General features: G+C 50.1%; 1 protein-coding gene across 1 annotated transcript; it reads left to right on the top strand.

Moving 5' to 3' along the window:
* Positions 1-954, top strand: LOC143390324 (olfactory receptor 2G2-like). The gene has a single exon (XM_076842767.1). It carries the CDS (start codon positions 1-3, stop codon positions 952-954), a length of 954 nt encoding a protein of 317 aa, XP_076698882.1.
* The last annotated feature ends 11,765 nt before the right edge of the window (positions 955-12,719 follow it).

Raw genomic sequence — 12,719 nt, 5'->3', positions numbered from 1 at the left:
ATGTGGATGCAGGGGGGTATCAACGAGAGTGGCTCGGCAGGCTTCATCCTGGTGGGGTTCTCGGACCACCCTCGACTGCAGAGGGTTCTTTTTGTGACCATCTTGGCCTTGTACCTGCTCACCACCTTGGGGAACTCCGCCATCATCCTGGTGTCCCGCCTGGAGCCCCGGCTGCACACGCCCATGTACTTCTTCCTCTCCCACCTGTCCCTCCTGGACTTCAGCTTCAGCAGCAGTGTTGTGCCCCAGCTCCTGGTCAACTTGCGGGATCCCTTCAAAACCATCTCCTATGGCGGCTGCGTGGCTCAGCTCTGTGTTTCCCTCGCGTTGGGGTCCACTGAGTGTGTCCTCCTGGCTGTCATGTCCTACGATCACTATGTTGCCGTCTGCCGTCCCCTCCATTATACCCTCTTGATGCACCCCCGCCTCTGTCACTCCCTGGCGGCTGCCGCGTGGCTCAGCGGAGTGGCCACCACCCTGGTACAGTCCACCCTCACCCTGCGGCTGCCCTTCTGTGGGCATCGCCGCGTGGACCACTTCATCTGTGAGGTCCCTGTGCTCATCAAGCTGGCCTGTGTGGACACCACCTTCAACGAGGCTGAGCTCTTTGTGGCCAGCATCCTGTTTCTGGTGCTGCCCCTGTCGCTCATCCTGGTGTCCTATGGCCACATCGCCCAGGCCGTGCTGAGGATCAGGTCAGCTGCTGGCAGGCGGAAGGCCTTCGGGACCTGCTCCTCCCACCTGCTGGTGGTCACCATCTTCTACGGGACCATCATCTTCATGTACCTGCAGCCGGCCCGGAGCCGATCCAAGGACCAGGGCAAGTTTGTCTCCCTGTTCTACATGGTGGTGACGCCCGTGCTCAACCCTCTGATTTACACTCTGAGGAATGAGGAGGTTAAAGGGGCACTCAAGAGGGTCCTAGAGAAGGTCCTGGGAGTAAGTTGTATATGATTGTCAAAAAGGTGTACATGCAACACTGTGAAGAGCATCTTTTGTGATATAAAACACATTTATCATCTGAAAACAGAACACTTTTGTGTCATTTTCTCTCTAAATTCCCTGGAATTCATGTGTATTCCCAACTTGGCCGCCACTCAGTAGTAGTGTGGCATGGACCCTCGGTGCCCTAGCCTCCGGGGACTTTCTGTGAAGTGCATTATTTGTGAAGCACTTATGAGGCTCACTGTAAATCCGTGCTTTGCCAGACTGAGGTGAGCAGGGGCGTGCTGGGGATGTCCAGAGCAGCCAGCCCCTTGGTGAAGACACAACTTCTCTATGCGCCTTCCCACAGTTGCAGAGGGATGTGGGGCCCATGTGCTTACCAGGATGCCGCTGAGATGGCTGCAGGGTAGGAGGGGTGTGTGTGGGTGTGTGGAGGTGTTGGTGAGCTGTCCTGTGGCCAGTCATTCACTGCCCAAGCAGCTCACCTGCTGAAGGCAGGGAAGAGATGGGAGAGGGGTGACACCGCACAGGGACCAGGACCTCCTTCCAGGTGACAGACAGAGGGCAGCAGAGCTGGCTCTGGCTGTGCTCAGATCTGATGAGCATCAAGTTTCTAGCTGTCAAGTGAGACTGGCGTCTGCTTCCTAAGAAATATGCAGTTGTGTGCTCTTCTCTGGCTTCCAAGGAGGTATAAACAGGGTACCCATTGCTGCTGGATGGCTACATTTCCATCACAAAACACAGCTTACATAATTTTAAGGTTTATCTTTCAGGGAAAAGCATCATCAAAGTGATCCAATCATCTCCACTAACCAGTGCCCTTCGTTTCACATGGGTTCACTCTGAATGCCCGTGGCCTGGACCATTCTTGTTCTAGAAAGGAAGAATCTTGGATCTTGACCCTTGGAAAATTTGTGAGCTCAATGTTGCCTTTTCATTTCATTTTACTGAAACAGGCATTAGGCCGTCCATGGCAGGAAAGGATGGTCACGTTTAAACCTCCCTCAAAACAAACCAACGGTTCAGCGAGACAAGCAAGAATGTACGGGGAGCATCCTGCACTGTGCTGACCATTGCAGGACAGGACCGAGGTCAAGGGAGGAGGGCCATTTATAGTCTCAGAGGTAAAATGAGGAAGACCACACTGGCCCTGCGTGTGGGAGTTCTTGTCCCTTGACAGTTGGCTTAGCCACAGTGACGTGCAGGAAGCTGAGAGCATCTTCTGGAACTAAACAAGATGTGGCTCAGCTGGAATAAAGGTTCAGAGGTGAGAGGAGCAGGAGAAACCTGGGCGGGAGGCGCTGGCCATGAAGGCCATTGTGAGCCCGAAACGGGAGCGGGGAGCCCCAGGAGCTTATGTCTGTGCTGTAGGTCTCTCCTCAGACCTGCCCTCTGTTCCCTGAAGAAACATGGCACTCTTCACATTAGGGGAGTGCCCACAAGGCATTTTGGGTTGAGCCTGAGGAGTTGCACGTGGCAGGTGCTGGTGACCTTTCCTCCCGTTGTCCTGTGTGATGCCGTGATAAAGGAGAGTGGAGTCTGAGCACAAGCCACTGACTCATCTCACAGGATTTGGTCAACTTTCCACATGCTGAGTTCAGCCAAGGGAACTGAAGAGAAAGGGTGCGAATGAGGCTTTTTCTCCAGACAGCAATCACACAGGCACACAGCTGCCTCCCATTCAACTAGAACACGCAGGATGGTGCCTCGGGTCTAAAGGCTCTTGGAGTTTTACATCCCCATTTGTACAACTCTCTGAATGTCCTTAGAGGGTTCCTCTGAATCCTTTCAGAGTCATGTCACAAGCTCCATGGACTTAGGATCCATTTCTGGAACTTGGATTTCTTGCTTAAGTGTGTTTTGATTCCTTGATTTTTACTTTTTTTTGTGTATTATAGATTCTTGCTTTGTGGTTACTCCGAGGCTTAGAGAACATCTGTTGATTAGTACAAATTATTTTGAAATGATGGTAACTTAACATAATCATAAATAAAAGAAAAAATAACAAAACAAGAAGGAAGAAGGGTTGTCCGTGTCTTAGCCAGAGAGAAGCCACAGAGGCCGGGGAGCAGGAGGCTCACTCTGCTTTCCCAGTTTGGGTTACTGGTGGATCACAGGTATCCACTGCCATGTACCATTTTTGTATTTTTTTTGTGTGTGTCAGTTCAGAAAAGAAAATTAGTTTAAAAATAAAAAGAAAATATTAGAAAAATACAATGCTATTTTTATTAGCTCAAAAACTATGTTAAACGATGTATTTCCTCTATAAAGTAACGAGCCCAAGAGGTGTCAAAGGAAGAAGAGAGCCCTCCGCACAGGGAGAGAGTGTGACTTATTGTTCCTGGGTGACCCCCAGAGATCAGCAGTTCCTCAGCTCATTGCCAACGGGTCACGGGTACCTCCAGACCAACGGCTAGGAGAACGACACTTGTTTAAGGTTGCTGGGTGACCCTGGGGTTCCCCCTTCTCTTCACATCCTTATGACCACTCAGTAACTCCCCGGTGTAGGGGGAGATGCTTGTGCAAGACATGAACCTCAAACAGGGTTGTTTCAAAGCCACTCGTCCCGTGGGTCAAGAGCTGGCGGGACACAAAATAACGAAGCTAAGAAACGTCATATGATGCAATTCCTGACCGAGTGGGAACTCCAACAAGTTCAAACCGCCTCACAGTCAGAGTTCCTTCTGGCCGGGTCATTGGAGTATGCTCTGTCCCCAAACGGTTGTAAAGGGTGACAACGAACCTCGCAGCTGCAGTCAGGGTTGGCTTGTCCTCTCAGTGCAGTGAGGTGCCGATAGGTGAAGCTGGAGCACTGGCCGGTCTCAGCTCTGCATACTGAATGTGGACATGGGGCAATTTATTGACATCCCCAAAGTTAGTGTTCCACAGTTACTGTGTTCGATTGGCATGTGAAGTGCATTTTATTCACAGAAACAACGTAGTTAATAAGTAGAGATACAGAGGTAGATGAGAGAGAGAGAGAGAGAGAGAGAGAGAGAGAGAGAGACAGGCACCTGATCCCACCATGGCATAACTCCAGAACTCGGTTCCACCGTGTTGAACACATAGCTGTTACAGTTCCCTTATAGAGGAGGGTGTGCAATTTTGGCCCAGGAGGGTGCACATGCTCAGCACCAGGACGAGAGGAAAGGCACCTTGAGGGCCTCTCAGGAACCAACCATGCTACAGCCATCACAGGCTCAGACAAGTGGAAATGCAAGCCTGCTTCAGGACTGGCGGAGACTAGAGGCCCAGGGAGCCCCAAACTCAAGGAGACACCATTTGGCCAACAAGCAGCTCTGAGGTCCTCCAGCTGTGGATTGGGCTGCCCAGCACTGCTCATGTGGGTGTCTCCACGTGACACTCCTTCTGCAGGATGCAGGGTGCAGGACATGGTGCAGGCTTCACCAGGGGTTCAAAGCAAGGCCCAGGGGCCAGACAGGGTGTTGGGGGTTGGATTCCCCGCACGCTGCCCCTGACAGGATGACGCACGGGGATCCGAGGTGAGATGAAGCTTCACTGAGACCCCAGGGAGGGAGAAGTGCTGGCCAGGGGATCTGCAGGCAGTGTGCAAAGCGGTCCAGAGAGTGGGACGCTCGGGCCACCATCATGAGAATCAAGCCCTTGGGAGCCCATGTCTGAGCACAGCGTGTCCAGAAGGATGGGCTTGGACCTGAGGATTTAATGTTCGTTCGCCCTGCTGGGTTTTGGTCTTGCTTTGATCTGAGCCCTCCTTTTTGTTCCCTTCTTTCTGCCTTTTGGAGTGGAAATGTTTACCCTGTAGCTGTCCCACTATTGAATCTCAGAAATAAGTAACTCTCATTTTTATTTTTACAGGGCTGGTAGCTGAGTCTTGGAGGAGATGGACGTGGACTTTGGGTCATGCAGCAGTTAAAATGTTGGTTCTCTGGGCTGAAGTGCATGCATGGCATGTTGCAAGGGCCCTTGTGGGTTATGGTGGAATACTGTGACTGGACCTGAAATGTCCCCAAAGGCCTGGGCGCTGAAGGCTTGGCCCCCAGCACAGAGCTCCAGCCTGGGAGAAGGGGCTGAGGGGAGGTCTCTGGGTCACTGGGCTGTGCCCATGAAGCTGTTCATGGGGGCAGACTGGCTCAAAGGCAGCCATCCTGGGTCGTGGGGAACCATAGCTGGGTTTCCCGCCTGGTTTCCCAGCAAGCCCTAAGGAGACAAAACCATTAGTCACATGTGGCCTTTACCACTGGATCCTGGCTCTAGGGGTGTGCCTGACTCTTCATTATTATCCTAATAAACCAGGCCTATTCCAGCCAGGAGGATGTCACTTTTGTCCTAACCCACTAATACTCCTCTCTTTCTGACCCAAATTGCAGGAATCCAACTGGTCTTGCTGCCACCCAGGACCCATTTTGTGTCAGTAAGCCCCCAAGTAAGTCCTTCCCTGTGCAAGCTGAGATCTCTCTGCCTCTCTTCCTTTGGTCTCATGGCACTTGGAGCCAGTCATCATAAACCAGGACTAGGCAGTCCCAGAAAAAGGGCATGGGCACTGCCAGCCTCTACTTTGTCTCTTTCTAGGGTTGCCAGGTGGTGAGATCAACAGGTTTGCTCCATGTGCTCCCACCATGGTGGACACCACATCCCAGAGCAGTTTCACCCCCAAGCATGGGCTGAAATATCCCAAACCATGAGCAGAACCAAACCCGCTTTTCCATAGGCTGATGATCCCAGGTGTGTGTTGGAATAACAGAAAGCTGAACACACTGTGTGACAGAAAGACAAATAGAGGTTGGAATGCTTTCAGCTAGATGGTTAGGGCAAAGACAATTATTCATTATGAGTTCCTTGTTTTCCAAGAGTGGTGCATTTAATTGGCAGTCCTAACAGGTGTCAGGTGCCATGGGGACACAGAGAGAAGCATTGTCAAGTGTTCGTGGACTCTGTCTCCTGGGATGGCTTAAGTCTCAGTGGATTGGTTCTGGATGGTGGGACCCAAAATCCCCACACTACATTACGTGGTCACATCACCCACCCAACCCAAAGTGTCTGTCGTGGTGGTGGAGAACCCAGGGCGCAGGGTCTCAGAGGCTCAAAACAGGTGCTCAGAAACCAAGTACCGGAGAACAGTCAGTATTGGGGAGGGTTGGGAGGGAAAGTGGCTGGGCTTGGGAAGAGAGTCTTTGGGAATCTGGGGAGGGGCAGCGAGGAGCTTCCTTCGTTTGGTCTCAATGTAGCGCCTGGTGCTTTTCAAAACGAAAGACTGCAAATGTTCTCCACTGGAATTAAAAAAAACAAACCAGGGAGTCTTGCAGAATGTATGTTTCACAATTTTATAACCAAACTACAAATTGCTTGGAGTTACAACATCCTAATTTGCTGCCTTAGGTAGAAACCTCTTTATGAAGTGAATTCTATTAAAATGTTTTTAAAATCTACCACACTTTTAATTTTATATATTTATCTCTGATGTGCTATTAGACTCCTTTTTTTTGCTGATGTTTAATTTAGAGACTTCTGTTTATTTAAAATGATAGTTTACTATTTTATTTTCTTGTATTTTCCTAAATTATTTAACTTTCTTTACTCATTTTACTTTGTTTAATAATAGTGCTAAACCTGAATATTCTTACATTGTGATGCTCAGGGGTTTGAAAATTGATAAATTTTAAAGATCACTGATTGAAATTTTGGCACTCCTAATTACCTTGCTTTTTGTTTCTGCTTTCAAGTCGTACTGCAATATATTATGGGATCAAACATTTCTACTCTGATGTAATCACATCTTCATTGAATTAATACCTAGTCAACGATGCAAGTTTGGGCTTTGCATATTTTTATGAAAATATATCAATACCTACAATCAATGTGGACTGTCATGTTATTTCATAACTCAGATATGATGTCCTCATGTGGTAATAAAACATCTGTGTAATGACTTCCCTCCACCAACAGGAAGCACACTTTGCATCCACTTGGAGCCAAAGGTTAAAAATGTAAATGACTGTAGGAAAAAGAAATTTAAGAAGGTAGAGAAAATAATCCACTTCCTAAAGATGGTTTTGGAGCTTGGTGGTGTCCAGAGTGCCTAAAGGAGTGGTGAAGCAAAGAATAAAAACCAGATCCAAGACCAATCCCCACCCCACCCCACAACCCTGTGCACGCGCACACAACAGAAGAAAGAGGAATGAGCTGGTTTGGGGGATCAGAGAAATCAATTCAGCTGCTGGTTTCAACAGTTGCCAAGTAGTTGCCTTCCACCGACAGCCCTCCAGCTGACTGTTTGCTAATGCTGACCACATCTGCCACGAGACCACCACACACCCATATCACACTCTCTAGGGTGATGAAGAGTGGTTTTTCTCTCCCTTAGTTGAGTAAAACCTTCAACCAAACCTCAGTGCTCTCTCTGGTTGGAGTTATCTGAGTTTTTCCATTTCTGTAACGACAAAGGCATTGGTTTATGTTAGGCATAGTGGTCTGGGAGGAATGGGTGTCCTTGTATTTCTTAGAGCATGATTGTGTTTGCAGTGTTCTCTACTCCACAGAGCATCATCACCAGCTGAAAGGCGAGGAGAATTTGCATTCTATAGGTTGCATGGTTGGGAGGCAGACCCAGGCCACTAGACCTGAGGACGGAGCTGCTAGGAACCCAACCCAAGATCGGTTTTTGCAAGGTGTGGGCCTGTCACTCACTTGAGACAGTCATCTTTCTCAGCTGAGCCTCAGCCTCAGGAGCACACTGAGCACGTGGGGATGGTGAGGAGTGCTAGTGAGAACAAGCAGGCACTCCCTAGTAACCCACACTCACTAGTACACCAGCACACACCAAGATAACAACACATGTTAGTGTAACAACACACACTAATATAATAAGGCACACTGATCAATACAACAATGCACACTTGTTAATAAAACAATATACCCTCATTACCCAATATACACTAATATAACAAGACACACTTAATACAAGGTACCAAAGTCCAGGGGAAGTAACTTTAAAAAGGTGTTTAATGATGTTTTTCCTCCCAAATAAGCATACTACAAGCTACACTGGTGTATTTCATATAGGAAAATATTGAAATTTGAAGGAAGCTGTATATTCAGAGAAGAAAGTTCAGAGAATATTTAAGCAATAGAAGGCTCTGAGAGAGTCAAGGTAATGAAGACAGAGATGTTGAGATATTTGTAAACAGACTCAGTTTCAACATGTCGATGAATGCCCTAAGTGATGGTGCTACATTGCATGAAGAACGTCACACTCAGAAGGCAGGTTCTGGGCCTTCCCCCAGCTCTTCCATCAAGCCTGATGGGAGACCCGCATGTCTAGCAGCATGATTGGGTTGGTGGTGGCCTCTGCCCATTCAGGATAGTGTGAGTTTGAACAAGGTCTCTTGGAGGCCCATCAGCAGGTGCAGATTCTATGTGGACCCATGGATCTGGTCCCCCTGAGGGAGCTGCACAAAGGAATGTGATCAGCAGCTGCGTCCAATCTGGAGAGAGGAAGCAGGATCAGAGGTGAGGAAACTGGGTGGGGCTTGATGGCTCCACAGGTAAAGACGAGATTATAAGAGAGAGAGTGCTTTTCCTGGTGATTTATTGTGAGGCTATTTTGTACTGATGGAGAGATGCTCATGGAGCAAGTTATTTGGTGCAGGGAACCAAAAGCACAGGTGGAAAAATAAGCTTTAAATGGGTTGAGAGAATCCTCTGCCATAAGGGGGAAGGGCTTAGCAGAAGTGGATTTGTGTATGTGTGTGGAGGGAGGGGTACCAGGGATTGGACCCAGGGTGTTTAACCACTGAGCCACATTCCCAGCCCTTTTATATTTTATTTAGAGATAGGGCCTTGCTAACTTGCTGAGGCTGACTTTGCATTTGGGATCCTCCTGCCTCAGCCTCCCAAGCCTCTGGGGTGACGGGTGTGCACCATTACTCCCAGCTATAATTGTTATTTTTATAACGGTTTTGTTTTTTTTTTAATTGTGATTTTGTTAAGTGTTAGACAAGCCTGTTGACTGCTGCTTCCCTGATCAAGCAGAAGGTCCCAGAGTGATGCTCAAGAAGGAAGGCCCCTCACACTGGGGAGATGCAACCTCTTCTTCCTGGACCGCCCCCAGAGGTTAGTCAGCTCCTCAGCTAATTGCCTACGGGACGTCGCTTTCCTCAGAAGATGCAGCACCAGGAACAAACCAGGGCCCTTTGATGAGTCTTCTGTTTCCCACCCAGGAGTCCCTGTCTCGCTGAGGTGGCTTTTCCAGGATTGGGTCCTGGAAACGTGTCTCAACAGACCTTGATTTGAAGTCAGTGACCTGTGGTCTGGGAATTATTTGGACATGGACCCCAAGGCTTGCTCTCTGAGGACAGGAGAAACGTGAGCTCTGCCCCTCACAGTGAGTAGGCCGGTGGTCTGTGCAGCCCGGGTGTCCGGGGTCTTGCTGGGGTCATGGAGTCCACGAACCTCACAGTTCCCATCCCAGTCAGCTGCTTCTGTCACTAGGGTGATGGTGATGTTGCCTGGGCCAGGGGAACTTCTGGGATTCAGAATTGTATCTTGTAATTTCTCATAAATGCAAGCCAGTGTCATGCAATTGCTTAGTATGACACCAACCCTCAAGAATTAAAATAAGAACACCATGGATAATGATGGCTGCGATGACTAGAAGGATAGATTCAGAGGCACTAGACATACAGGTGACACAGGTGCGCAGGCAGACGTGTAGCTAGACCCACGGCTCTGCACCCCAGGGGAGCAGTCCAACCCTGGAGCTCCAGCCCTGCAGAACTGCTGCAGAGGAATGGCTTACCCTGGCTTCTTCTTCCAGGAGGGAAGCTCTGCAGGCCTTTGAAATCGGGAGCTGCTGGCTCAAGCAGGGGAGTGGCGTCTGTCAATCAAAATGACAGAGTTTTAAATGACAGGACTGTGAGTCCCTGTGGATAGCAGCAAGGCTGGAGCCTCCCACCCCTCCAGGCTCTGCCACTCGCTGTGCAGAGCAGATAGACCACAGCGACTAGTCAGGAGAGTTCACGGTGCGAACAAGAAATGGTCTGACTTAAGGGGAAAAGGCAGCAGCATTGGTGTGAGAGTCAGGGCGTCTTCTCATGGGCCAGGAGACAAAAGGTGAGTCAAGAGGAACAGGACTTGATGTGGAAAAAGGTGTTATGATCAGCCTCTTGTTAATAACCAAGGGCTGTTTGGGACACTGTTTCTCAGGCTGTTTCTGCTGTGGCAGATCCGTGACGAGGGGGGACCTGGGCTGCATCATAAGCCAAGTATCTCCTACACAGAGCATCAGGTCTTTGTGAGCAGGCACAGTAAGTGCTGCTGGTTGGAAGGCATCTTTGCTGTAAAATTACAAACAGAAGAGGATAGATCTCCCTTTCCTCATTAAAATGTAAATGTTTATTACATTTCAGTTTTTTTTAATGGTCAAAATTCTGCTTTTTCCTCAATTTTGCTATTAACCTAAAAGTATTCTAAAATAATAACCTAAAATTTTAAATACACTTGAAAAAGTTTAAATAAAAGAATAAAATGGATTTGGGGCTGAATGCTGCTGGGTGAGAACCAGAGGTGTTGCAGAGGACAGGTTTTTCTGACTTGTGGTTCTGGTCTCCCTTTCTGGGGTCCCTCCAGGGAAGCACTTGTATATTCTCAGACTTGAGGTTCAGCAAGAACTGGAGTCTGCATGTCCAGGGCATCTTGCTTGAACACAAGGCCAGGCACTTCACCAGTGGGTGATCGTCTGACCTGGTCCTATGATGCCTGAGCAGACACAGGGTACAGTAACCACCGTTGCTCTTTCCGCTGGTTGGCAGAGTTGCCCTGGAGGAACGGTGCATCTGGGAAGTGTGCTAGGCCAGGAACCTTGATTCTGCCCCTTAGGAGAGGCTATGAGTACCCCGTCAGCCCATGGCACAGCTCTCTGCCTGCGGTGGCCGGAGGCTGCCCTGGGCTGGTGCCACGGTACAGGGTGTGGAGCCAGCTTGTGAATGAAACCCCATGTGAGGTTCTGGGCACAGGCAACCTCTAGGGTGTGGTGGGCAGGCCCCAGAGAGCTGCTCTCCCACACCAGGCCGGCAGCACAGCAGTGCCCTGAGACTGAAGGGTCATGGGGAGAGTTGGTGTCCCTGGCTGGTCATGCATGTCCCTGTCTTGCCAGCTCTGTCCTGAGCATTCCTGTTGCCTGATGCTTCAGGCACAGGTGTTCCTTGTGCCTTTCCCAAGGCTGCCTTGTAGATGCAGCAAGAAAATCTCAAGGACAGGTGCCCGTCTTTGAGTGGGTGGTCAGTACCTGTGTAAGCCCAGCCCTTCTTCCCCTCTTGAGTCCCCCCAGGGGCAGCTTCTCACCACACCTGGCATGCACAGGGCTCCCTAGGAGGAGGGCGGGAGGGGAGGCTCCTGCTCCCTCTCAGAGCTTCCTTACGGCCCCACAGCAAGTGAATAAAGGCTTCGCTGCAATTTCATTTGGGTCTCTGTTGCTCTCTCTGGCATCTCCAGCACCTCCCCACCCAGCCATTCCTGAGGTTGCCCACTTCCTGTTTTCCTCAATGTCCAGAAAGGCCTAGTGACTGTGCGACCCAGGACACTGGGAAAGTGCAGCCAGCCTCTCGCAGCACGCTGACCCCTTAGCGCGCACTAGACATCCATCAAGTCTTGGTAAATAGGGCCCCTCCCTTTCCAGGCAGCTTACAGTGTTTGCAGGTTTTCATGAGGTCAGTGGCGTCTGGATTTGGGGTAGACACAATTTAAGGATACAGGAGGCATAAAATGCATCTTACGAGGTTGGGGAGCCGGGACAGGGATGGGCAGGGCCAGAGCCAGGAGGACCTTGTCTCCTGAGATCCAGGATCTTGCAGTCACTCTCCCTGTGGGTGTCACAGGCAGCAGGTGAGAGAAGGTGCAGCCACGTGGGGGGCAGCCAGTGTGGGGAGCTGCAGGGTGCAGGGCTGCCCAGAGGTGCAGGAACGTGAAGGGGCCACTCCACCCTGAAGAAGGGGCCACTCCACCCTGGAGAACGAGGTTCTTCAGCTCACAGGAGCGTGTTACTAGCTGCATCTCTTTCCTCCGTCTGTGCAGTGCCAGGCTCTATACCAGCTTTGGCACAGCCGCTAGTGTGTCCAGGTTCTTAAACCAGGTCCTTTGCAGTCTCTTGGCAATTTTTTTTTCTCTCTCATCCTTCTGCATGAGCAGAAGGCTCTCTTCCAGAGGCACCCAAAGCCAGGTCCTCTGCAAGCCTCTCATGGGTTTGTGTGGGTGGTGTTGGCGGACATCTCGGCCAGCTTCTGCAGGCCTCCGGGGAGCCTCTGCCTGGCTCCCATGTTTAGTGTACAGATCCTCCACTAGGAATAGGCTGAGAATGTCTGAGAGTCCTGGAAGCCGTACTTAGCATGGCCCGGGCCAGGACGCCCTTGCTTCTGCTTCCCGTGCAGGGAGCAAATCTGCACCCAGGCGCATCCCTTTCTCAGAACCTGCGCGCTGAGCTCCGGGTGTGGGTACGCAGCAGGCGTCACCGGCTGATGGGTTGTGACATGAATTTGAATTGGGAGTGGTGGCCAATCAGACAATTTTTCAGAATGAAAATTGTATTCTGTTATTTAACATCTCCCTCCTTTTCTCATCTGAAAACAAAATGCAGACTTGTCCTGTGCCATTGGTTTATCCCCCTCTCCATTGGAAACCAGCTTAGGTTTATTTGGGCATTTTTCACTCCACGGTCCCGGTCAGGGAAGAGTGTCATTCAGGTGGTTCTAGGTCTGTGTCCACCCTGAGCCTGATACCTCATGAGGACCACCGCACCGTTC

Source organism: Callospermophilus lateralis, unplaced genomic scaffold (genome assembly GCF_048772815.1).
Source record: "Callospermophilus lateralis isolate mCalLat2 unplaced genomic scaffold, mCalLat2.hap1 Scaffold_2929, whole genome shotgun sequence".
Taxonomy (NCBI): Eukaryota; Metazoa; Chordata; class Mammalia; order Rodentia; family Sciuridae; genus Callospermophilus; species Callospermophilus lateralis.
This window is presented reverse-complemented; position numbering and strand designations above follow the sequence as displayed.

Coding starts and splice junctions, on each gene's coding strand:
- LOC143390324 (XM_076842767.1), top strand. CDS start 1: ATGTGGATGCAGGGGGGTATCAACGAGAGTGGCTCGGCAGGCTTCATC.